Genomic DNA, 26224 nt, shown 5'->3' on the forward strand with positions numbered 1-26224 from the left:
TATTAACTGGGGGAAAACGGAACAAGTAATTTCCGCAAGATAATTATATTCTTGGAAGAACACAACAAAACAAAGACATGTATATGCATGTACCGCGCAATGGGGCATAAAAATATTTCTCTAGAATTCAACTTTAAGTTTACTAGTATTAATTTACCACAGTGACTTAAGATTTTTATGATCGAAAGGTTCTTGGAGACATCTATCTAAATGATTCCTACCAGAATCAGATTTTCATTCAGCATTTTTCAATGTCTAAAAACAAATATATTATGCAAATCATATAGATTTCATACCAATTGCACTATTATGAGGAATTTTGTAAAACAGATATAGATATGTGATATTTTGATACCATAATAACAATTTCCGTAATTGGAATGAAAATAGCCTTCTATATAATACCTAGTATTGCAAGTAATTATATATCCATTTAAGTAATTTTTAAACTCATTTTAGATACACAATCGATGAGCCAAATTCAAGGTCAGAAAAAGTCATTTCATTGACATTATAAATGTAATTGATGTGTATAGCGCAGTTTAAGCAAAATTCCTGAATTGCCTTACATACATGTTGTTGAACAGATCATGATTACATCAGATCATGAAAGGAGGTCTCAATTTCTAATGTAAGCAAACTTTACTTTTTCTTCAATGTTGGATGAAAACCAGTTCTTCCACCTCACTTTTAAAAGTGAACTATTCAAAAAGTGGTCTAAAATGGGATCCAGGTTGCCGATTCATTGCAACAAGGAGCAATCAATAACTTTTCTATGCCCTTTCTAAACAAAATCCTCAAAGTATTTCAGATCATTTATTATAAGATCATTTTGGACGGAAACACATGAAAAAAATAACAATATGAACACATACATGTATATGCATCAATGCAGAAAAAATTGAGTTAGAAGTTCATAAAGTCATATTCTCGCTGCATGCGTAGAGTGACATTTAGAATTTCCTTGTCTCCATCCCACTGGGCCTTTCCTGATTTGTGATCTACAGGATGTGGTAAATGTAGTCCCAGTTTGCTGCAAAAATAAAATGTTGAAAATTTTTTAAATAATGAAATGAATATTGTGCAGAGTGATGTATATCATTGATTGTTATTAAATTTCAAAATTAAAAGGTAATTTGTATATTTTTTAGAGCGCATTAAGCATTTTCTCTGAACAAGAGGATACAGTGTATGTTTAATCTGTCACTTATAATTATCAGCTTCATTCAAAAGACCAGGTTGAGATCTATTGTGGAATCATTCTTATTCGTGGGGGTCAATATTCGTGGGTGGCCAAAAATTTTCTGGTTCGTGGGGAAGTTATTTCGTTGATAACAAGTTATATTTCATAATTAACTACGGTATAAATGAATAATAAAATAAATGTTTGTAAATACGTTCGTGGGGATGTAAATTCGTGGGTTAGGGTCACCCACGAAAGCCAAGAACATTTGTCCCCCACGAACAATAATGATTCCACAGTACATGTATTAGTGAAAAGGATCTCCTTTTCAAAATAGATCTACTAGTTGTATGGTCCTATAATTACAATTATAATAATTAGATGAAAGTGAAATTTGATTTTAAGATATTCTAAGACAAATCATACTCTGGGGGGAGGAGTTAAATTTTCATGTTATATAGTAGCCCTTATACCATTTATAGTACAATGTAGATTATTACAGCATCTTAAATCTATGATTAACCTTTATCTGACAATTTATCAACCACTTACTATTTTGGTGTCCTCAGATCTAGAAATTTGGATTTTACGTCTAAAGTGAGATCAGCTCCTTTTGTTCCAGGTAGCTTGATTTTTATCTGCAATGGAAAGTGACCTTATTTTGCATTAATGAAATCTTCATAGAAAACAGGGAGTAAAAAAAATTACATTTTTGTTATATTAAAGATTTATACCCAGAACGGTTGATGTAGACCATGTTCTTTTATTTTAAAGTCTTTTTTAACCAGTGCAAATCCTTAGTAATTTGTAAATTGAGATGGCTTGACAGAGTTCATAGAGGTGTACAGCAGAAAACAGCATATGTATCAAAAATTGACACAAACTTCTCTGCAATAGTTTGGGTTGCAAATTATAATTTTAGAAAAAAAAACAAATTAAACAAACAGGCATCTGTTTTATGATAATGACTAAAACTGGATTATTTTTAATCATGCAACATAAAAAATCATACTGAGAATTCTTTTATTTTCGTTGAGATCAACTTATTGTTATTCAAAAAAAAAAAAAAAACATTTCAATCATAGGTTAAATCTTTGACAGCTACCTTTTCTTACTATATCATTTCAGTACATAAAGAAAAACTTGTAGTTCACATTCATCATTGCAGCCATGCTCAGTCATGAAAATCAATGATGAAAACTGGGTTTTCAAAAAAAAAAATCAGTCTTTAAGAAATAATAATCAAACAAATTTTTATAAAAACATGCTTGGATTTTCTTGCTTTTATTTTATTGCTGGAGGGGGGTGGGTGTTGCCTGGGGTTCTTCCTCTGTGCGTAGGTGAGAAGAAGAGAGTACAGCGTATAACATACCACCATATCTTCACAGCTAGCTGTGGACGGTGTTTTGTTGCCCATCTGTAGAAACATGTCCTCTGAGGAGACTGCTTGTTTAAATACAATGTCATATCTAAAAATAGGGGTACATGTAAGTAGGCTAGGCTTTCTCTGTATTTACTGCAATATATTAGCAATATCAGATATGTGTTATGTTGTAATGTCAATTCCCTTCATAAACATAAAAATTATTACTTGCACATGCATTATTTAGTTATACATGTACATATATATTACTTTTTTGAAAGTGCAAATTAAATCTGTACAAGTTCCTGTTGCCTTTATTTTTTTTTAAAGAATCTGTACTACTAAATAATGCCTGAATTTGCATGAAGTTGGCAAGGGTTATAATGTTTTCCGAATTGAATTGATTGCCACAAAAGTTTACAATTTTTAAAGAGACAATTCTTATAGCAAAATTTGAATGAGACTCAAAGATTAAAAATTTAAACAGTATTGTTATTATTTGAAAGAAGTGACATTTCTTAAGATCTACACGACAGTATACAATGAAGTATTTGTTTTAATATTTGAATTAAAGTAGTAAATTAGTCATGATTTGACAACATCAAGAACTCTATGAATGTATAGTATCCTAATTTATTTGCTATGCATACTCTGGTTGAGGCCTTGGGTCAAATGTTGTGTCAAATTCTGATCCCTCTGGTACCTCATTTTCGTCCCATATATCTTTGGAATTTCCCTTTGATGCAGGTACTATAAATAAATGTAATCATAATGTACTCCATCATTTTGTAATTGAAACCATAGTACAGAAAGGAAATTATTTAACAGTCACATAATCTGTATAAAAAAAAAAAAATCAAACTTTATGTACATATATTATGTGATTTGGTATGCCTTTTCCTTTAAGATATGTCGATCAACAAGGTAAAAATCAAGTAGCATGCATCGTATTATCTTTCAGAATATTTTTCCTTTATTCAGTTAAGAATGTTTAACTTTGATCAAAATGAGCTTAATTTACCAAGTACCTTTCTCAGATTTCTGGTCTGTTTTAGAAGCAGGGCCAATCTGACCTGGTCCCATTTTCCCATATGATGAAGGCTTTGTGATAAATTACAAAGGTACTAGTGAATTACATAAAAATAATAATATAAACTGAACATCTGAAGGAAAAAAAATTATTATCAATCTGATACAAAGGCTGATTACTGGAAACTTTTTACTGAATTATAAAAATGCAATTTTTACAAGTTTGTATCAGCTGTGTCTATACGAGGGGTGATCAAAAAGTTCGCGAACTAATTGAATAAGTTCCAAAAGAGAAATGATATAGGGTTTCGGTGTTGAAAATGTTTCAAAGTAGTCCTCTTTGATTTTAATGCGCATCTGCAACCATTCTGCCCATGCGCGGATCACATGATATAGGTGGTCACATGACATGCTCCTTAGCGTTCTGTCACAGAAGCTTAAAATTTTTTGTGACTCTTATATTTCTTACCACGCAGGTTATTTTTTCCAACAAAAACAGCCCATTTGTCAGAAATGGCCCAATCTCAGCAATAGTATGGGTAGATAATGATATCCTTTTGCAGAATATTAAAGCATGGTGACCATCAAAACCCAAATCCTCTGTCTTTTTAGTGTCGTGTATTTTATGTGGATAAAGTATGGGTGCCTTCACTTTATCATATCTGATTTGTTTAAAGTCTAAAGTAAACGATATTTTAGGTATTTGATAATTATATTATTGTAAAGATATTCATCTATTTTTCTAACTGTAAGTTGGCGATCTTTCATATCAAATTACTTAACCAAGGACACGTCTCTCTCCCAGTTTGCTTTCACTGGGCAACAGAACAAACATAATTTTTAACCATCTCCTTTCCTTCACTTAAACAATCAATCCAATTAATGACAAAACTTCTGGCAAGTCTTTTGTCTTCATAAACCATATACAAATTATTATAAACTTCTACAAAGGAATTTCCAAGATATACGTTTAACTTTATAGCCGATAGTTTCTCAAATACGACTGAGTAAACCATTTTTTGTCACAGGTGATCTACCTTATGACGTCATTTTCACACTGTGACGTCAAAAACACGGGGGAAAATGTTCCATTACATATGCTATTTATAGAACATGTGTATGACTTTCTGTGTGCCAAATTTCATTCTGATCTGTATTGTGGTTTTGTAAATATAGAGATAGTTCGCAAACCTTTTGATCACCCCTCGTATGAAGGAGAGTCATATTTTGGTTAAATCATACTTTTGTAGGAAATTCGGCTGGACTGAGGACATCAGCCTGGATAGCTCAGTGGTTAGAGCACCTGACTAGAAATACAGGGGTCTCAGGTTTGATTCCCAGTCCAGCAATATGTTTGAATTATATATGTATTTATGAATTTTCAATGTATGTTTACTCATTTTTCCTTTCCATACTACAGATGGTGACGTGGCCTACCTTTTTCAGGCAATATATATTATGTATAATTACTGTTAAGTCCTGACAAGTTGAACTTGAGTTGTGTCTTCGAAGTCAAAGACTATTTAAGGAGGGGGGAATGTAGGAAATTCGGCTGGACTGAGGACATCGGCCTGGATAGCTCAGTTGTTAGAGCACCTGACTAGAAATACAAGGGTCCCGGGTTTGATTCCCTGTCCAGCCCTATATTTTCATTATACATGTATATGTATTTTTGAATTTTCAATGTATGTTTACTCATTCTGCCTTTCCATACTACACTTTTATCAATACATCAATTACCCTTTCATCGAGTTCACAGTCAGAATCGCTGTCTTCATCTGGTGGTTTTAGCATCTGTGCCAAAGAGTTGACTTGATCAGCTGTGAACTGCATTTTGCTCATCCAATCCTGTTTTTAAAAAACTAAAATTAAAACATACATTAATAAAAAATCTAGAAATTAAAGTAATTGGTACACAAGGAAAGAATCTAACTTATAGATGTGTGCAAAAAGTGAAGATAATTTTATTTTTTTCTCTATATATATTTCATTGAAAACAACATTCAATGTAAAATCACTGGTATGACAACATTTCTTGATAGATTTTATCACAAATTTCTTGATAATCCAAGAAATTCTGTGTTGGTGATAAAAACAGTAGTTTTTATCTGATCAGCATTGATATTTTAAAAAATCGCAATTTAAGTGCGACATGAATTTTTAAGTTACATACTCACAATGAATTATATATAGTCAACATTGATCTTGAATTTTAGAACTGATGTTAAGTGATGAACTGTCTTTCACTAAACACTAGAAATGTAATGATCTTTTAAAGAAAGATAACTACTAATTTTCTGGTTTAACATGTTTAAGTACTGAGATAAATAATTAAATTGAACAAAAATTGATTATTTGCAATTTTCCTCAAATTGATTTTACAAAATGTCGTTTTCAATGAAATATAAAGAGAAAAAATAAAATTACCTTCACTTTTGGCACACAACTGTACCTACTTTGGTTTCACACAAAGTTACCCAAACTATGAATTGTGGAAATAAGAGCAAAACTATAGATTCTATTTCAGTATTTGTGTTCTCGACAGCTCTGTTTACACAGGTTTCCACATGCAGTTGTTTACTTCCGGTATACCGAACTGTAATAATTAAACCGTTTCCGTTAAAAAGATTTTTTCCGGCTTTTTTTTAATTAAAAAAAGGGTATTTTATTACCCGTAACCGGAAAAATAATACCTTCTGATAGTTCAGAAGCACTGTAGAAAGAAGCAATAATAATCAGTCTAATCGAATCTTCGACGACGTAAACGAAAATGGCTAAAGGAAATCTAAAAAGTATTCCAAAATGAAGTAAACGCTTACGCATGCAAAGACGCTTAAGGTCAGATGACACGTTCCTCAAAAATATATAATTTTTCCTAAGAATTTGTCATTGAAGTATGGGTACTTAAACAAGTTTCCTCACAAAAATTAGGGTACCTTACCAGGCATTTGGCCAAGATACCATAGGGTCATATTTCTTACATAACCCTTATGGGTAATCTTCAAAATGGCCTATAACACAATTTTTGGTGTACTGGTATCCAAAAATAGTTTTAAAACAATGTTGAAATAAGATGAGAATGACAAATATGAATATTATTTATGTCATACCAACAGATACAAACATAAATTTGAGGAACGTGTCGTCTGACCTTAAAATGTGCTAATTTGTCGCAAAATATAAACGCAGGTGCAAAGTAATGAAATATTTTGCAAATGCAAAGTCACTCTTAAACGTTTAGATGTTGTTTACCCAAAATTATATCTTTGTTGTACAAATCGTGATTTTCGCCATAAAAATGTGTGTTTTTATTTTCATGCGCGTGTTCATTGAAATCCAGTTATTAATTTATAGAAAATTATTTTGATAAACAAATGCCAATAAAAAAAAAACGTTCCATGTGAATCTTTTTAATGTCTAGGGAAAAAAAAAACAAAAACCAATAACCTAATATGTATTTTGAAAATCTTCAAACAACACTGAAAATACAAAATGCTACTTTTCAAAGTGTAAAATTTGTGTAAAAACAATATTATAGACACATGAATTATGTGCATAAATCAATAAGAAATAAACCCCCAGGTTCGAATACAATTTAAAATAAGATTTTAACAAAAGAACCAATAACCCAATTTATATTTAAAAATACCTTGAAGATTTCTCGTGGTTATTTATTTACCTGAATTAAGAATATATTTTTTTTCAAAATGTCTTTATGTATTTTCATTATAATCTATTCATCATATTTTGTTCTTCTTTGTCAACACAATTTTTCACGCTTTATCTTACTACTAAATTTACTCCAAGGCATTGATGCAAGATGAATGGATTTCTGGCAAAAGTCCACACACAGTTTAAACCCTTTATGAGTTGTCCCCTGGGGCATAGGCGATGTACGTGAAGATGACAAGACGGGTTTTCTCATCTGCAAGCAAAAACATTTGTAAATACAATCGTTAATACACGCACGGAAAAGCACAAGCAAAATCTCAAAACTCTGAAAATGAAAGTTCCTGTCATTGGAATCGATCTTGGAACAACTTATTCATGTGTGGGAGTTTTCCAGCATGGTAAGGTCGAAATAATTGCTAACGACCAAGGAAATAGGACGACACCAAGTTACGTTGCTTTTACAGAAACCGAACGAATGATTGGCGATTCCGCCAAAAACCAAGTTGCAATGAATCCGAAAAATACCATTTTTGACGCCAAAAGACTCATTGGAAGGAAGTTTGACGAGCCTTCTGTGCAGAGTGACATGAAACATTGGCCATTTAAGGTTATTAACAAACAAGGAAAACCTATGATACAAGTGGAATACAAAAATGAAATGAAAACATTTAGTCCCGAGGAGATTAGTTCAATGGTACTGACCAAAATGCGCGAGACAGCGGAAGCGTTTCTAGGAGAAAAAGTTTCCCAGGCGGTAATTACAGTTCCAGCATACTTCAACGACTCTCAGCGCCAAGCAACGAAAGATGCAGGCATCATCGCAGGATTAGACGTCTTAAGAATAATAAATGAGCCTACAGCTGCTGCCTTAGCCTACGGTTTAGACAAAAATTTATCCGGCGAAAAGAACGTCCTAATCTATGACTTAGGCGGGGGTACTTTCGATGTATCCATTCTTACAATTGATGAGGGGTCTATATTTGAGGTTCAGTCGACAGCGGGCGACACTCATCTTGGAGGTGAAGATTTTGACAACAGAATGGTGGATCATTTTGTCAAGGAATTTAAAAGGAAACACCAAAGGAATATTACATCGAACAATAGAGCTCTCCGAAGACTAAGAACTGCATGTGAAAGAGCCAAAAGAACTTTGTCCAGTAGTACGGAAGCTAGTATAGAAATAGATTCCCTCTGCGACGGAGTAGATTTCTATACCAAAATAACTCGAGCAAGATTCGAGGAGCTGTGCTCCGACTTATTCAAGAGCACAATGGAACCTGTCGAAAGAGCATTAAAGGATGCAAAATTAGACAAGTCTAAAATCCATGACATAGTTCTGGTTGGCGGATCAACAAGAATACCAAAAATTCAAAAGCTGTTAACAGATTTTATGGGAGGAAAAGAACTAAATCGTTCTATCAATCCGGACGAGGCGGTGGCGTACGGAGCTGCAGTTCAGGCTGCTGTTTTGTCAGGCGATTCGAGTGATGCTATCAAAGACGTGCTTCTGATTGATGTAGCACCGCTGTCCCTTGGAATAGAGACCGCTGGAGGCATAATGACGAACCTCATTGAAAGAAATAGCCGAATTCCGTGCAAGACAAGCAAAACATTCACGACATACTCAGATAATCAACCAAGCGTCCATATCCAGGTTTTCGAAGGAGAGCGCTCCATGACGAAGGACAATCACAAACTTGGAAACTTCGATCTCAATGGTATTCCACCTGCGCCTAGGGGTATTCCGCAGATCGATGTTGAATTTGATCTAGATGCCAACTGCATTTTGAATGTTTCTGCAGTTGACAAAAGTACTGGTAAAACGAATAAGGTGACCATTACAAACGACAAAGGTCGACTTAGCAAGGCTGAAATTGACAAGATGGTGTCAGACGCAGAAAAATACCGCGAAGAGGACGAAAACCAGAAAGAACGAGTACAAAGCAAGAACCAACTGGAAAACTACGTATACAGTGTACGTAATGCAGTGGAAGAGGAAAACGAAAAACTCCAGCCCTCGGAAAAAACGGAAGCGTTGAATGCGTGCGAGGAGGCTCTAAAATGGCTGGATCTAAACGCCAATGCTGAAAAGTCAGAATTCGAAGGTAAACTGAAAATGATGCAGGATACATGTAGTCCTATAATGACGAAACTCCATGTCGGTCAGAAAGGAGAAGGTGCTGCGGGCGGACCAAAAGTAGAGGAGGTAGATTAATGACGTGTAAGATGGTTTGATTGCCAGACAAACTTTTAATGAAAAAAGGCAAAGACCTGAAATTTATTTAATAGCCTGTGCATTTATACGTTATCTATAATACAATCGGGTGTGTACATAAAATATATATGTTTTTGTACTACTTCATGTAAACCGAACAACAATTATAATAAACTGTCAAATGAAAAATAAATTTGTTACTTTTTCTGTTTTAATTCACATCATTAGATTGTATTCTATACAAATGTGGAGTTCAAAAATCTTTGGACAGTGTTATACAATTCTGACACCTCTCTATGTCACGAGCCAAGTTATTTAATTGGTTTTATCACATTTATTGTTCAGATTTTACTTTTGCTTATATTTCCATGAAAACCCTTATCCATTAAATTGTGACTGATTAATTATTACATTTTATTATTTTTTTTTCCCCAAACATTTTTTTCTTGATATGTGACGTAATCAAGAGACATTTCTCGGAAGAGTATTTTATTGTTTAATGCTCTAATATTTTCAACATATTATTAGGTCTTTCCACCTTTCTGTGGAAAGACCTATTGAAATTGTTAGGTCTTTCCACCTTTCCGTGGAAAGACCTATTGGTATTCTTCTGTTTCTTATTCTTCTTATTTTTCCGCCGTGTGATTTTGAGTTTCAAGATATATCAAAGAGATTTATAGTTCATAAGAATGTACTCCATAAAATATTTTTGCAGTTGACCCTGCGTAAATGAACCTTCAGCTTTTCCGAAGTTATTGCCCCTTTTGCAAGAAATGCTTGTTATCGCTACTCCTCAGAAACCATCAACCGTAGAGGTATGAAACCTTCACCAAAGTCTTTGACTAATTAATGGGACTCTTCAATCTATTCATTGCAAAAGCATTCGGTGACCCCTTCAATGAGTAATTGCCCCTGAAACTTTTTGAATTTAACAAATAATTTAATTTTTTTAAAACGACAAGTCGTAGAGACATGGGACCAACTGCATAAGATTCACTGACCTTTGACCTTAAAATTCATATAAAGGTCAAAGGTCAAGGTCATTCCAAAAATGAGAAATTAAGCATTTTCTATATCTCTATTGTCTTTTAACATATACTTAATGCCTATGCACCATTAATATGTACTTTTAAAACTGTTTCACAGATTTCATTCTTGTCCCCTAACATGAACACATTTAAAAGTTATTGCCCCTTGTGCGAAAAACCTTGTTATCGCTACTCCTCCGAAACCGTAGACAGTAGAGCCACCAAATCTTTACTAATGTCTTTAGGGTCTTTAGGCCTAACTTCACTGTGCAAGTGAGAAAGGATCTGATGACCCCTTATTTGAGTTATTGCCCTTTAACTTCTTTGTACATACTATTAAACCTTATAACTTAAAAACTATAAGTCATAGAAGCATGAGGTCATTTGCATTGTGACCCTTGACCTTTGACCTTGAATATTTTTTCAAGGTCAAAGGTCAAGGTTATTCTTTTTTTTTTTTTTATTTTTTCTATGTTTTAAGACAGTTTTGGTTTCTTTTTCATGGAATTTAATTTTTTGGAGTCAGATATAAAACATATTTGAAATTCAAAGAAGGTGGAAAGACCTCTTATTGTTCTGTGAATAATAAGTCTCCTAGTTCTGTTTATTATTATTATTTTTCCGCCAAACGTGTTTTTGCGTTTCAAGATTTATCGAAAAGATTTATAGACCATAAGAATGTACTTTGTAAATGATTTTCGCAGTTGACCCTGCGTATATGAACTTTGACTCTTAAAGGAGTTATTGCCCCTTTTGCAATAAATGCTTGTTATCGCTACTCCTCTGAAACCGTAAACCGCAGCGATTCCAAACCTTTATTAATGTCTGTGACTACTTGAAAGAATCTTCAGATCTATTCATTGCGAAAGGATTCGTAGAACCCTACTATGAGTTATTGCCCCTGAAAATTTTTGAATTTTACAAATAATGAAAAAATTTTAAAACCAGAAGTCGTAGAGACATGGGACCAACTGCATAAGATTCATCGACCTTTTGCCATAAAATTCATGCAAAGGTCAAGGTCATTCCAAAAATGAGAAATTTAGGTCTTTTTATATCTCTTTTGTTTTTCAACATATACTTAAAGTCTTTGCAACATTAATATGTCCTCTTAAAACTATTTGAAAGATTTCATTCTTGTCCCCTAACATTAACTCTTTTAAAAGTTATTGCCCCTTACGAAAGAAATGCTTGTTATCGCTACTCCTCCGAAACCATAAACCGCAGAGTTTTGAAACCTTTACCAATGTCTGCGACTACTTGAGAGGACCTTCGGATCTATTCATTGCGAAAGGATTCATAGACCCCTTCTATGAATTATTGCCCCTGAAATTTTTGAATTTTACAAATAATGAAAAATTTTCAAAGTCACTCTTAAAACTGTTTCAAAGATTTTCTTCTTGTCCCCTAACATTAACCCTTTTAAAAGTTATTGCCCCTTGTGCGAAAAACCTTGTTATCACTACTCCTTCAAAACTGTAGACCGTAGACACACCAAACGTTCACTGATGTCTTAAGGGTCTTTAGGCCTAACTTCACTGTATAAGTGCAAAAGGATCTGATGACCCTTTATATGAGTTATTGCCCTTTAACTTCTTTGTACTTACTATTAAACCTTATAACTAGAAAACTATAAGTTGTAGAAGCATGCAGTAAACTGCATTGTGACCCTTGATCTTTGACCTTGAATATTTTCTCAAGGTCAAGGTCATTCCTTTTTTTTTTTTTATTTTCATTTTTTCTATGCTTTAAGACAATTTTGGTTTCTTTTTCATGGAATTTAATTTTAAGGAGTCAGATATAAAACAAATTTAAAATTCAAAGAAGGTGGAAAGACCTCTTATTGTTCTGTGAACAATAAGTCTACTAGTTTTTATTCTGATGATTTTAAATTATTCTGAATGCTATAAACGCAAAGGTTAAGCAGCTGGAATCTAGTCTAGGAATGCGAAGAATACAAAATAATGCTACTTTTTTTGTCCACATTCAGACAATAATCGGCTCAACTTGTCACTTCAGCATTTCATTTCGTGTCGCAAGCCAAATTAATATTTATACTAATCGGATGAAATTTGAAAGAAATATCCATCGGTAATTCAAAATCAATACACCAAAAATCTCAAAGTAAGAAAAAATCGGTACTGCAAGTCTGCAACGATATGGTGCCGAGATGGAGAGGAAGGAATGTCGGCTGTTTCGAAGTGACACTGCGTACCTTTTGTACCTTCATCAACAGAAGATTCAACCCAATAAAGAAGGTAAGAAAGTTTTATTTAAGATTATTCATATTAAATACTTTAATAATTTGAATAAATTACATTTCTACTTCACTTCCATTTCGTACAGCACTAACTCACTCAAAAACGAGGGGATAATGAACAATTTAATCTGCTTCGATTCCGTTACTGGTGTTAAGAATAAAAATGTGGTAGAATTTGGAATTCGAAGTCATGTTTAATGATTTTGTGTTTGTTTGAAATTTGAGAACTTAAGAAAAAGTCAGAGAAAGAGAGAAGGATCCAACTTTATGAGGAGAATTGTCGTAGAAATGGAGTTTTCCGTCTTTCTCGATTTAGTCGTCAGATTGGAACTTCCGATGTTGATATGTCTAATGCATGCCTTAACAATGTGGAGCTTTTAACCATACTCAACACAATCAAGGTATTTTTCATTGTCAAAAAGGGTAAGATTATAAGTTATGATATCAAAAGATAAAAATAACTGTACATTAAACTTTCAATTGTAACCTTCAATTGCCGATCAATTTGAAAGTAACATGCAGCTGTATACTTAGCAAATAGTTTGAAAGTAATTACTTTGCCAAAGAATATCTTTAGTAATGCAGTCATTATACTCAAGTAAATTTAGTAATTTATTTTTATTTTTAAGTGTCTGATGCTACGGAATTATACTTATGTTAATTTCAGTTTGACCACACAGTAAGACACTTGGACCTGTCGGGATCAATAATGTGTGCCCAGTCCTACAAACATCTCTGTAAATTTCTAAGAAATAATTGCTCTTTATTAATCCTGGTAAGTCATTTTATCAAATCATGAAATACTGTGTCATTAAATAACACACATTTTAAAAAGTGAGCCATTTTTCAAAATCTTGAAAATATGTTATTAGATAACAAATACTTTGATATGGTAATTTTCCGGCAACAGTGTATGCTGCAAACATACGCATTTATCACCATGAATACTGAAAGAATGCAGAATGCTTTATATGGGTCAGAGAGAGAGGGGGGGGGGGCTTTATGGCATTTTGTGATCATTGTATTCCACCATTTTCCCTCTGCAAAGTTTATTTTGTATATTTAAATAAAAAAAAAATCAGCTGCTTCGTACGAGCTAGTTATAACATACATGTATGCGTGTTTAAAACACCAATTTATTCTTGTAATGATCATGCAATGAAAACTGAAGATAAAATACACCAATTACATGCATAAAAGTATAAAAAATTAAGCGACATAAAACTGTTGGGTGACAATACATAAAGTAAGACTTTTATTTTACAGAAACTCCAAAATTGTTTCATTCAAGGAGAAATATTTCATGCTGTCACAGCTAGTCTACGAAGCTCCAAAGTTGAGTTTTTGGATTTAGGAAGTATGTATAAAGCATACTAAAGTGGGATTGGAGTTAAACATTAATCTTTGTTATTTATTTTTGCCAGTGTCAAATAATTTAATGTTATTTCCAAGCAATTACTATGGACTAATGGACTATATTATTGCATTAGAATGCATGGTTTTCTTTCTCTTTAGATAATGGCGTAAATGACAACGATTGTGAAACATTGTCCATATTACTGGTGAGCTCTCTTTAATACACTTTTTTTTTTAAAATTGAACCTAAGGTCTTTAGTCGTATAGTAATGAGGTCTTTGAGATGTCCGTCGCTATAAGTTCTTCTTCGGGTAAAGTTTTTGTAAATAGAGAGATATAGGATTAAAATGTGCCCGATATATTAAAAAGTAGAATATATTGCTTGATAAGATCTAAAACATTCCAATTTTAATAATTACCAAAAATCATTATAAATTATCATTTTTAAAAAATGTTGAACATTTTAAAAACCAACATGGTGACTGCATCTTTTAACATACATCAGCTTTTTTTTTTAGAATTCCTCAGTAAAACGTTAACAACTTTTTTTCAATTTCAGGCCATGAATACATTAAAAGAACTTTATTTAAACCATAACAGATTAGAAACAAGAAATTTTAGACAAGTAGGAATTTCATTAGGTGAGTAAGATCACTTGAACAAAACAAAACCTTAAGTTAAAAAAAAGTAATTTCCAAAAAGTAGTGTTCTTTTGTTTTTTCTAATCTAAAATTCAAAACATTTAAAGACGCAGCTTTTATACCCAAGTAAGATGGTTCTGATAACTAATTATAAAAGATTTTATTCAAAATATCATAACATTATATAGTCTCAATATAACTCAGTGTTACACCACTAGTTTACCTTTACTTGTGCGTTTGTCTTGTTTTTGTGTTCTCAAAGCGCTATTCTTAACAGCGCAAAGTCGACTGGAAATTTTGGATTTGTCATGGAATCGTATCCGCTTAACAGGGGCCATAGAAATAGCCAGAGGTATCTCGGTAAGATTTTTGGATATAACATTGTGAAAAATCGGATATACTTTGGACTTACCCTTTTTATTTCAATATTCATTATTTTTCAACCTCTTTACAGCGAAATACAAACTTGCGAAGTCTAAATATGTCATGGAATGGTTTTGGGTTTGAAGGATGCGTCGCACTTTCGGAAATGTTAGAAGCAAACAACGTTTTGACAGAGCTTAACCTTATGAACAATAGGATTCATCCGCCTGCACTTATTGCACTCATTCGAGGATTATCAAGAAATAGTGTCCTTAAAATACTGAACGTATGCACATAAGTTTTCAATTTTTTCCCCAGAATTTTGTGTCAAAATTTTTCTGTCTGTGTTTAAATTGATACGCATTCTTTACATGTACAGTTATAAAAATATGAGAGAGTTACACTGTGCCCTTACATTAAATTATATGATATCCAATGTTGTCCAAATGATTTCATTTGATAAATCGTGTTGGTATCGCTGTGAAAGTTATTGTTTAAGTAAAACTGAACAACCTTTTGAAAAAATGAAACCTCAGCTCACTATGAATGCATACTTAAATTTTCTATACTTTTTCTATAAGTTGAGCATGAATCCGATTCCAGTATCGTATACGTGTTTCCTTTTGGGTAACATCCTAAAGACTTCATCTATCCAGGAATTGATTTTAAAGGTACGATAAAAAATGATTATTTTGCTTAATTTTTATAAATATGTACGCATATTATAATTTATTCTATGCTTTTTTTAACTCAAGTAGATAATGTTTTGGTAAGGCAAAAAAAAAAATTAATTTCTTGGTTCTCAGGCCCTCCCTCATCTCTTCCAAGGGTGTCTCATTGACCATTTTTATTGCTAAATCAATAAAATAATAAAGTGCCACGCCACAGCATGATATGCCCGTCAAAAAATTACAATTACAATGTATCTTAAACAGTTAAAAGTGCAGGAAAATCATGTCAACCTTGATTTTAAGATTTCAATGATTTTTACACACCTTAAAAAATTTGTTTATCCATCTCCTGTGGTGTATGCATTAATTATAACAAATATTGCATCATTCATAGATTTCTATACCTTGCCAAATGCCTATCATATTAAACAATATCAAATTACACAACTTAATCAATACCTAATTAATTTTGGAAATAAAAGGCTGGCCATCAAATATAAACTGACCAACAGTTCCTCTGTCTAATTCCCATAAGACCATGCTCTGAAGAAATGAAAGAGACATGCAGCTAGCCTTCCTACATTGAACACATTAATCAATCTTTAACTGGATGCTTGTCTACTCATTACTCCCAAAAGATTATTGGATCTGCACTATCTACCATAAAACATTTTTAAAACATACAAAACATGAATGATTTTTTTTTTTTAGATTTAATGTCAAACAGTTAATTGTTAATATGCAATTCATATGGACATGCAGATTCCACCCCCTACCCCCATAAAATTAATTTTTAAGTTCATAATATTATGTAATATCAAAATAGTTTAATATGCAATATCAAATTAGTTTTAATTCTTCTCATCAAATTCATTTTAAAACTTCGGCTAGCCAACTGAAGCTATTTTTAATCCAACATGCTTACCTATTTGGCCCAATACTCAAGGGATATAGATAGCACCGATGCTCTTAAGGCCGGTTTACACTATGCATCTTGACACATGCATCTAAACTCATGCTTCAATTTTGCCTCATGCATCTTCTTATTTACACTATGTGTCTTGATGCATGCATCTTTAGAATACTCTGTAAAGATGAAAATTAAAAAATAACAATACCTTCAAATTTCATTTCCGGATTTATTTTAGCTGAACAAATCATTCTTAATTTCCTTTTTATGATAATTCTTGGAAGATATAATTTATATTTATTCCAAAAGAAAAACTCCTCTACATTATAATAATCAAATAAGTTTTTCTAATTGTAGTTTTAATCAGTATTCTCTGTTTTTTGTGTATCTTGGGAAGCTATTTTTGAAACTATATGAAAAAAATAAGGCTCATGATTCAATATCAACTCTGACCTTTCTTTTCATTGGTCAGTTCCATGCATCTTGAAGCACGGAATAGAACAAGTTCTATTCCATCGTTCAAGATGCAACACCCATTTAATTTGAGACAAGGGGCTATTACACTGTGAATCTTGACATATGCATCCAAGATGCATGTGTCAAGATGCATAGTGTAAACCGGCCTTTACAGCTACTCCTCACACTAAACTCATTAATTTCTCTCTCTAATTTGACATGCAATTTTCTGTTATCAAAAATTTTCTTGACCAATGCTTGATAATTAGACTCATGGGAGTGGTGGAATTTCTCTAACATACATTATATTTGTTATAGATTGCTCTCAAGTATATGCTAAAAACAATAAGTATTTTCTTGATTTAACATTTTTCTAATAAGGTTAGTGCAATAGTTTTACATTTTTTAAATGTGTAAATGAATAGAAAAAAAGACATTTTTTTTTTAAAATTCCCATAAATTAAAGATCACAGTGACCTTGAAATAGGTCGCGACACACCTTCTACATAAGATGCATAAACTGGCCAAGTTTGATGATCCTAAGTCTAATAGTTTTCTAGTTATGGACCAGACAGGATTTTTCCATATTTGGCTATAACTTTTTATTTATAGGTCAGAGCGACCTACTTTTTGTGCGCGACACACCTTCTACCCAAGATGTATCAGCTGACAAAGTTTGATAATTCTAGGCCTTATAGTATTAAAGTTATGAGCCGGACACGAGAAAAGCTAACAGACAGACATGAAGCCTATAACATAATACGTCCCGTCTTAAGACGGGCGTATAAAAACAACAAATCACCTCCCTTATCATTTTCTGAGGTTTTGAACAATATAAATAGCTGCCTCCTCATGTTTTGGGGGCAATAAAAAGTAAAATAAAATGCCCCCCTCCCTCATCATATTTCTTGAAAAAAGGCCCGAGAACCAAGGAATTAATTTTGCATGGCCTAACGACCAGTGATAATGACAGAAAAATAAAATTATATCTTTGCAGAGATATGTTTCAATTTCAGAGAATAGTTGTAAATAACGATTTTCTGGACATTGTAAAAAACATCCAGAGGACGAGACATGTTCACGTGGAATACGACAGGTGTCTCCCCGTCCCCTCCTTAAATCAGCAAACTTTGTCTGAGGAGGTCAGGGCGCCCTGGCTCTTCAACCTTGACCCACTTAACCTTCTGTTCATGTTGAAGGAGAAGAACAGGGCCCAGGACTTCTTTAACAAGATCAACAGGGACGGGGATGATGTTCTGTCTTACCAGGAGTTCAGAGAGCTCTTCAAGGTAAGTCCTGTACAGTCAACAACTATACAGTTACTACATGTAGGCAACCTCATTAGTAAACATGTATGTGAGAAATGATAGAAACGTTAACTATAGACAAAATTCAAGTGATGCTACATATATAAACCATTTATGCTTAATTAAATGAACACCACATTAAAGAGTATTTCTTCAAAAAATGTTGTAACTTGATGCAATAGAGAATACACTTTAATTTGGCTAGTGCATATACTGTAAATCACTATTTATTTGCGAGAACTTTTTTTGCGTAATTAAGCGAGACAATTCATATGCTCGCGAAAATTTCATTATTTCATTCTCGCGGATAATAGTATTCCTTTAAATAGATTAGATAGAGCAATGACTATAATTCGTAAAAATTTTGTCTCGCTAAAAAATTAGGTGTCGCGAAAATTAAGTGATTAACAGTAATTTCTTGCGTGAAGAAAGTAAAATATGAATCTGAGATCAGGTTGCCTTGACAATTTTTTGGAATTTATTCTGTACTATTTGTGTTCAACTTATAATGCAAATGATAAAAAACTTGAAAGCAAATATTTCCTTTCTAGAAAGCCGGTATTCCAGTCTCTCAGTTGGTTCTGGATAAAATAATAGAATTCTTGGATAAAAATAAAGATGGAAACATTGATTTAAGGTTAGACCAATTCATATTAATTACATTAACAATGTTCTAAATATATTTGATTATAAAATATTCACATTAATATAATATTCCATATATATATCCATCCTTTCTAGTGAGTTTTTGGATGGAGATAAAAGAATTAAGAAAATTGCAAGAGGACAGGCAAAAGAAACTGCAAGAAGAGAAAGCTACACTAAATATTCTCGTTCCTTCAGAAAAGCAAAGATTGACCCACAAACCTATCGTCTCGATATTGAAAACAGCCAATAAAAAAAAACAGAATCAAAGTAAGATAATCTTTTTTTATTTTAAATAAAATCATGACTTTGTTTACTTTCATTCATGCCAAGAGGAGGTATATAGGACAAATTACAAAAACAAGCTGAAGAATTACATTTGTACTACGTTTTTTTTGTTTGACTAATAACAAAACGATTTAATTTCAAATATAGCAGCCATGCATAAAAGAAATGCTTTTGTTTTATTGATTCTAGATACATGTATACATGTATGTCTGCACATATTTCAGATTCTTGTGGTCAATTCCTTTGAAACTACATATTCCATTCCAGACCAGTGGTCTCTAGCTTTTATTCTAAGTTCAGTTTCACCAAAAATCAACGACTCTTCTATTTCCACAATGCCCCTACCTCTGAAATCTTTCAAAGGTATACTTAATTTTAGGAGGGGTGTACAAGTATCTACAAAGTCTGGATCTTCCTCTTCTGAAACATAAACAATGCATTCCAAGGATGTTTGCTTCGTGTCCAAAATCTGAAAATTCTGAGATTTAGTGCAGCCTGGCTCTATGGCATCTCCTATGGTAACAAATTTGAAAAAGACATCTTTGCAGCGTTCTTCGCCATTAATGAGGACTCTTTTGTTTCTTGGATGTTGGAGTGGATCAAACGGAGGCCATGACTGTATGCCGTAGGTATAGGGTGCACAACGGACGGAGATCGGTTCGGGAAGGTGACCATAATATACCGCACCCCTCAGGACAATAAGCCCCGACTCCAGGGGAGCAATGACGGTCTTAGATGGAAACTGTTCTCGTATTTTTTCTCTTACAATTTCACATTCAGAAAAACCACCCACCAAAAGAATGTACGGGATTTCTGATTCAATATGACTGAAAACATCCTTCATTTTCTTTATAATTTCTTCAACAATGGGCTCAAAGAGCTCATTTAATACATTTTTCATGAACGTCAACTTATTTTTCTTAACTGTAATAGAAGAGGAATAAGTGGAAGCAGCAACTGCTTCCTCTAAAGTCTTATAATTTGTCTCATCACTAGTACATTCACTGAGAGATAAAGGTACGGTGATTGTCAAAGACTTTTTCTGAACATTTACGTTTTTCTTTTTGCTTTCAATCTCCTCTAATAGATCCAAGTAATCATCCATTTCTGTTTTCCTGAGCTTCTCCATTGCTTTGGGAGTGGCAATGGTTGTAATGCATTTAAGAAAATTTTCATTGACATTTTTCCCTCCCCAGGGACCCCCGGATGCTCTCCATAGCTCTCTTAGTTTACCATTCTCTGTTCTTTTGTGGACTGTTAAATCAGCAGTTCCCCCTTAAATAATCCATTTTAATACATGTACTTCAAATTAAAAATAGAATTGTTCAAATGAAGTAATTTATTCCATACAGTCAGATAGATGGAAAACAATGCTACTATGTGCGTACAAGAGTGTGCTTTATGAGTTACAATTTCTCTCGTCTCTTTTTCTCGATTGGTTTTGGTAGACTTAATTCAAATACTGTTATTTTATTTGAAATAAGAAGCATTTTTTCTTTAGATAAGTCATTACCTCCTAAATCAGCTACCATGTATTGGGTGCCTGGCTTTACAAGTTGCTTTTGGCCAACATCTTCAATGTGGAAGGGAAGTGTTTGGCAGAATACAGAAGCCGCCTCTGGCTCAAGTGCTATAAGCAGCATTTCTTCATCTATTCCCGCCTTTTAAAAGAAAAATAGATAGTTAGATTTATAAAATTCTTTGTTGCATTACAATTAATTTAATCAGCGTTAATATATGCACTTGACCTCAGAACAGCCATTTTAATTTAATTGATTTACTGGATTGTAAAACATAGTTTTACCGAAACATAAGTCAAAGCTTAATGTAAATTCTATATGTTAAACTTGTACAAAGTAATATATACCTCCTTTGCTGCCTTTCGCATAAACAATTTGGCTCTTTCGTCCCAAATTGCAGGAACAGTCAAAACGTACAAAATATCTGTTTCCTTGGCATCGGTGATAGCGTTCTTTAATTGTTCGAACAAGTTGTTTTTTAGTTCCCGGATGGCATGAGCAAAGATAATTAATGCCTGCATAGGTTTCCCTCTAATGTCCTCAATGATTGTACCTTCAGTCACGTTCTAAAAGAACAGTATGTCAGAGTTATTTACAGTTTGAAAATTACTTCCAATTTTAATATATTGTAGATGTATCCATAAAGCACGACCCTCATAATGATGAACTGAGAAAAAATATGCAATTTCCACCGTTTCAAACAATTTATAATCCGTCGGAATTCTCATGAGTTCCAAATTGCTCCCGATATTTATTATATTAGAAGACCTACTTTTTTTTATTCATATGCAACAGGATTTATTCAGAAACTATTATGTAAGAAAAAAAAAATACTTGCAATGACCTCTACATTTAGATGTATCTTCGACGTATTATCAATAAACATAATGGTTACTTCCATTCTTATGCCCACTCGATATATACCAGTAAACATTAAATAAAGATACCACAAATTTGAATACATCTATTTCATATTGGGATATTTTACCAGAAAAAGACTCTTTATTGGTAACGTAGAAAAACTCCAGCTGGCTTCAACATTTAAAGTGTCAACATCCATTACTTATGTAGCATTATCATCTGTAGCTTTATACCTTTATTACCTTCTAATAAGGGTTAATGTCTCCAAGGTGATTGGATACTCAAGAGCATGTACAAACAATTTCAAAACCGGGCAAGCTATTGACAAACACCCTGATTAAAGAAGAAAATCAAAAATCTCGCTTAGAGTCATTTTTGAAAATTTTCTATGGCCTATATAATGACCATCTTTAGAAAATACATCTATCAATTAGTAAAACATTTTATAAACCAATAGTATGACCAATTTCACACTGATTTGTCTCGGAATTTAGGTTTTGCCCGATTATCACAACGAGCATACGGCTGATGTGACCGGTTGACAGGAATTGGTTACACTCCATGTCACCTAATCTCTCCTCTGTTGTATGTTTATGAGAGTGAGGTTGGGTGGGGATGGGGGTGCTCTGCTCTCGGTTTGTGCTGTTAAAATAGATTCTGTTCGCTATATACCCATATTTCATTATAACAAAATTAAATGAGTATACATATAATTACGGTATGTTCATTTTTTGTCACCTCAATGTCAGTTTCGAGTACCTACTTTAGTGTTGTGAAGCTTCATTTTAAAGTTCTGAAAATAATAGTACTCCTTGTATGTTGGTTTTCCTGGATCTGGTTTTTCCTCGACAAGTTCACCATAGGCTTTCTCTGCATTGTATCCGAATGAGTTAAAGGTTTGGTCTGGGTTTAACAGAACAACTGTAGGGGCTTTTGGAGACACTAATTTACTTCCCCTCCATCTATTTGTATGAACTTTTTCCCAATCAGCTGTTGAAGAGAAGGCATACCCCGAATATGTCGTTCCAAAGTCAATAGCTGCAACGAACAAGTGCGGGGGTTTTGACATGGAGCTTATCTTTTGATACGAGGAAGAAGCCATGTTATGACACCTGAAAAATTAAATAAAGTTCAATCTACTTTCGTTTTAATTTGTAGGTAATTTTAAGTATCTAATAATCAATTAATTTACATTTAAATGTTTAGTATGTCAAAAGAAAAAAGTTTACAATTGTAAAATTAATAATGGAGTTTAGATTCTAACAATAAAACATTGTTATCTTTAACTTATCATCATTCATCAATATATGTTTATACCTAAATGTCTCCATTAACTAAATAAGTGTAATACTGACATTCCATTACTGTAGTGTATAAGAATAAAATGAATTCATGAATTAACTACATGACCTACCTTTTTCAAAAAGAAAATTATATCCTTTGATTTTTCACTGTTGGTAGTCAACTTTCCGTCCGTGATTAAAGAACGACAACTCGTCTAGAATGCAGTCAAATATCAAATTGGTCTTTATAATCAAATGATTTTTATTGTACATTCAAAATTTCTGAAAATTATTTTATTGCAGCTAAAAATTCTTCGAATGAAGTCCATTCCAAATGCATGCACTGACGTGCATGCTCGATAATTATGATATTAAATAGGTACAGCGTTTATGCTACTTTTACGTTCTTATGAAAAGATATATCCTAATCAAATATAAAGATATGGAACATATATAAATTATGTATTTGTGTACAGTGTATATGAGTTGCATGTGAAAAATTATGATTTTAACTTACATTTTATGAACAAGTAGCTTCAGTAAAATATGCTGTTAATCTGGATATTGTGGTTAATTTTCGTCATTAGAATTGAATTTGCAAAATAAATACACGTATTGTTTATAAGAAAAATTGTGAATTTTAAACACGACACGTCTAAACTTAAATTTTCAGTTTAGATTGAGCACTATGAAATCTACAAGTGTGTAAATTTTGTATCAATTGTTGATAGCTTCCAGATTTGGGAAACCATGCATACTTTTAATCATTAAAATAAAAATATATAAAAGATTTTTAAATGACTCCATCTATTCTTCACATCTTCATAATTATCTCCTCTTTTGAAAGGTGTGGACAATCCTTAGAACGCCTGAACCTGAATGCCTTTTATCCTACGATACTCTAGTTTGGTTGACTTAGCCCAGTGTTTCTAGTTAGAAAGATGTAATTGTTAGAGGTAAACAACAGAAACAACAACGACAGATTAAGGAAAAAATTAATTAAGTTCAGTAAATCCAACTAGTGTCTTCGACTCAGATAAACTAAAATGAAGTGCAAATTAATTGTGAACCCCAAAACTCTTTTTAAAAATGAGATAATTTCTAACCATAAAATATCAATGACATTAAAACTTATGGCTTTTCTACACTTTAAACGTTAACTGTTCCTAAAGATAACATAACTACTAGTTTTGTATGTCATGATAGACAATTTCTTGAATAAAAATGAAACTCGGATTTTTCCAATTCTTTCAATCTGTTCAAATATCATTGACACACAAGCAATCTAAAAGTTCTATGTAATAGGTTTTTATTAACAATACTTTTAGTAGTCTTGAGATTAGAAATTTCACCGTTGAACTCTTATAAAACATACTTCTCGCATATACTGCTATATGAAGAAATCGTATGTCAGGGCCTTCATTTAAACTTTTGGACATATTCACAATCTTTATATTAATTTTATTGATATTTTGACGAAATATATCCCAAGGAACTCGAACTATAAAGACACCACAGTCTGCCATTGTTTAATGTCTAAATGCTTTACTGACCATAGTGTTAATGACTAACAACTCAATTCTATTACAAACTTGGTCAATTCATGCCGCTATTACTCTGTCAATTTCCCTTTTTAAGCAGGTTTATCCAGCATATGGTTGTAATGTCACCTAACTGAATTCGTACGCAAGAGCATGATTCATGAAGGGTCACATTCCAAATCTGCATCTCACAAATAACTTTGGAATAATTACCTCGAAAAAATGTCAATACAACTTATTGCTGGGTCGTATTTTGATATGTTTAAGCTTTATTATTCAGTTACATGTTTTATATTTAGTTATTTAAACATTGTATTGCTCATATTAGCTAATTATTAATTATAAGCCGCGTGGGCTTAGAGTGTGTTTGTCCATCCCAAAGAATTATCCAAAAATATAACAATAACTGTTATTGAACATAATTTTAATATAACTTGAATAGTGTTCTGTGGTATTGAATTGGTTATCCACGTTTGTTATTTCTCTTGACTCCTTTCCTTTCATCAACTATTTTTCGCCATTACGAGAAGCAGATTCTGCAACAAAAAAAATCAAGAAAGCTTGTATTAACCTCATCGTCTTTTATTTTGCATAAATCCACATAATATAGTCTTTTAAAACGATTTGTGTATTGTTATAATGGTTAAAGGAAATCCACTGTCCCTTACACAACTCTAAAAATTGAAAATTGACTGAAACATACAACTATTACAAATACAGAAACATATAATGTTCTACATCTTAAAATACAGAAACATCTTTAAACAATTAAAAAAGCAAAATTAAAGAAAAAAAAGAAACTTACGGGATTGAACCCGCTTTTATCCACATTAATGTACTAAAAACGGACCGACTTTAACTTCTATTGGAACGGAAGAACTTCTGAAAAGTTAAAGACATGAACCTTTGTTATAAATGTAAAATTTCCATACAGAGTGAAGATGGATTATTTGCAAAGTATTACTGTGAAGCACGTACTAAAACATTCCCTCTGCTAATAAAATAATCCTGATTATTAATATAAGCATATTTCTTTTTTATAGTTTACTTTTTTCTGAAACTCAAAATTTGAGATAAATAAATCATATCTAACAAACATGTACCTTATTGATCTAATACTAACCTTCTTCTATAAATTGGGAATGCTCTGTCTGTTGCACGGAGCATTATAACATAGGTTTCACCTCTAGATATACTACTGATGCACACAACTGCAATTTTCTCATCTTGTTCGGTTAGAACTAAGTTAAACTTTTCGGCTCCGTTGTTTGAAACACTTTGGATGTCAAATACTATTTCACCATTCCTCCCCCTGTCTTCATCTGAGGCTAAAATCTGTAATGTAGTTGTATTGTTTATTAAACTTGAAATTTGTGATTTTCTTAATTGTTGGGAAGACGAATTCTTCAGATCTCGGAAGACGGACAAGATTCAATGCATATTAACCATTCAGCCATAGCTTAATATTCAACATCTTCGCCAGCCTCTTTTCAAGAGGAGAGGAACGGGTCGTCATCCTTGGCTAACGAAGATGAATATTCAATTCTTTATTTCCCTATGCCATATAGTACATCAACAGTATTCTTTTTCATTAAAGTCTATATAATTTTTTGAAAGTGATAGAACATCAAA

The 26224-nt window shown here is 32.7% G+C and overlaps 5 protein-coding genes across 9 annotated transcripts in view; 2 read left to right on the top strand and 3 right to left on the bottom strand.

The window, feature by feature from the left end:
• Window positions 1-723: 723 nt before the first annotated feature.
• On the bottom strand, window positions 724-7491 carry LOC134277914 (dynein axonemal assembly factor 6-like). 5 transcript variants are annotated; one of them, XM_062760215.1, is made up of 7 exons: window positions 7365-7491; window positions 5316-5423; window positions 3575-3647; window positions 3197-3296; window positions 2556-2652; window positions 1736-1821; window positions 724-1033 (listed from the first exon to the last, which is right to left on the bottom strand). In XM_062760215.1, exons 2-7 carry the CDS (start codon window positions 5415-5417, stop codon window positions 907-909), a joined length of 585 nt encoding a protein of 194 aa, XP_062616199.1. In that variant the 5' UTR covers window positions 5418-5423; window positions 7365-7491; the 3' UTR covers window positions 724-906. The 5 variants fall into 5 exon arrangements, with proteins under 5 accessions (XP_062616199.1, XP_062616196.1, XP_062616195.1 ...); XM_062760212.1 differs by lacking the exon at window positions 7365-7491 and adding an exon at window positions 6032-6156 and having other exon boundaries at window positions 5316-5437; XM_062760211.1 differs by lacking the exon at window positions 7365-7491 and adding an exon at window positions 6003-6156.
• Window positions 7492-7559: 68 nt separating this feature from the next.
• LOC134277913 (heat shock protein 70 B2-like) lies at window positions 7560-9545 on the top strand. Its single transcript, XM_062760209.1, has one exon. The coding sequence runs from the start codon at window positions 7579-7581 to the stop codon at window positions 9460-9462; it is 1884 nt and encodes a 627-aa protein (XP_062616193.1). The 5' UTR covers window positions 7560-7578; the 3' UTR covers window positions 9463-9545.
• A 2900-nt stretch (window positions 9546-12445) lies between these two features.
• Window positions 12446-19358, top strand: LOC134277916 (leucine-rich repeat-containing protein 74B-like). Its single transcript, XM_062760217.1, has 12 exons — window positions 12446-12748; window positions 12976-13151; window positions 13418-13525; window positions 14017-14107; window positions 14266-14312; window positions 14666-14747; window positions 15025-15107; window positions 15202-15396; window positions 15692-15781; window positions 18164-18436; window positions 19006-19091; window positions 19196-19358. Exons 1-12 carry the CDS (start codon window positions 12661-12663, stop codon window positions 19350-19352), a joined length of 1476 nt encoding a protein of 491 aa, XP_062616201.1. The 5' UTR covers window positions 12446-12660; the 3' UTR covers window positions 19353-19358.
• A 66-nt stretch (window positions 19359-19424) lies between these two features.
• LOC134277915 (heat shock 70 kDa protein 12A-like) lies at window positions 19425-23203 on the bottom strand. The gene is made up of 5 exons (XM_062760216.1): window positions 23183-23203; window positions 22532-22880; window positions 21255-21473; window positions 20901-21048; window positions 19425-20662 (listed from the first exon to the last, which is right to left on the bottom strand). Exons 2-5 carry the CDS (start codon window positions 22868-22870, stop codon window positions 19608-19610), a joined length of 1761 nt encoding a protein of 586 aa, XP_062616200.1. The 5' UTR covers window positions 22871-22880; window positions 23183-23203; the 3' UTR covers window positions 19425-19607.
• Window positions 23204-25403: 2200 nt separating this feature from the next.
• LOC134277919 (protocadherin Fat 4-like) overlaps window positions 25404-26224 on the bottom strand; it is a 174945-nt gene continuing 174124 nt past the window's right edge. The window contains 2 exon segments of the mRNA XM_062760220.1: window positions 25404-25474; window positions 25716-25927. Coding sequence (XP_062616204.1) covers window positions 25423-25474; window positions 25716-25927 — 264 coding nt within the window. The 3' untranslated portion in view covers window positions 25404-25422.

The sequence above is a fragment of the Saccostrea cucullata genome, unplaced genomic scaffold (assembly GCF_032062105.1).
Source record: "Saccostrea cucullata isolate Sc308-1 unplaced genomic scaffold, CSIRO_AGI_Scuc_v1 ctg474, whole genome shotgun sequence".
In the NCBI taxonomy this organism is placed as follows: domain Eukaryota; kingdom Metazoa; phylum Mollusca; class Bivalvia; order Ostreida; family Ostreidae; genus Saccostrea; species Saccostrea cuccullata.

Excerpts from the sequence above, each read along its gene's own strand:
- LOC134277913 (XM_062760209.1), top strand. The coding sequence starts at position 7,579 with ATGAAAGTTCCTGTCATTGGAATCGATCTTGGAACAACTTATTCATGT.
- LOC134277916 (XM_062760217.1), top strand. The coding sequence starts at position 12,661 with ATGGAGAGGAAGGAATGTCGGCTGTTTCGAAGTGACACTGCGTACCTT. Across the intron at positions 13,152-13,417 it reads CCATACTCAACACAATCAAG|TTTGACCACACAGTAAGACA; the intron begins GTATTTTTCATT and ends TGTTAATTTCAG. Across the intron at positions 19,092-19,195 it reads GATGGAAACATTGATTTAAG|TGAGTTTTTGGATGGAGATA; the intron begins GTTAGACCAATT and ends CATCCTTTCTAG.
- LOC134277915 (XM_062760216.1), bottom strand. The coding sequence starts at position 22,870 with ATGGCTTCTTCCTCGTATCAAAAGATAAGCTCCATGTCAAAACCCCCG. Across the intron at positions 21,474-22,531 it reads TGAAGCTTCACAACACTAAA|AACGTGACTGAAGGTACAAT; the intron begins GTAGGTACTCGA and ends CTGTTCTTTTAG. Across the intron at positions 20,663-20,900 it reads CATGGTAGCTGATTTAGGAG|GGGGAACTGCTGATTTAACA; the intron begins GTAATGACTTAT and ends GGATTATTTAAG.
- LOC134277914 (XM_062760215.1), bottom strand. The coding sequence starts at position 5,417 with ATGAGCAAAATGCAGTTCACAGCTGATCAAGTCAACTCTTTGGCACAG. Across the intron at positions 3,648-5,315 it reads ACTGTGAACTCGATGAAAGG|CCTTCATCATATGGGAAAAT; the intron begins GTAATTGATGTA and ends TTTATCACAAAG. Across the intron at positions 1,822-2,555 it reads CTAGCTGTGAAGATATGGTG|ATAAAAATCAAGCTACCTGG; the intron begins GTATGTTATACG and ends TTTCCATTGCAG.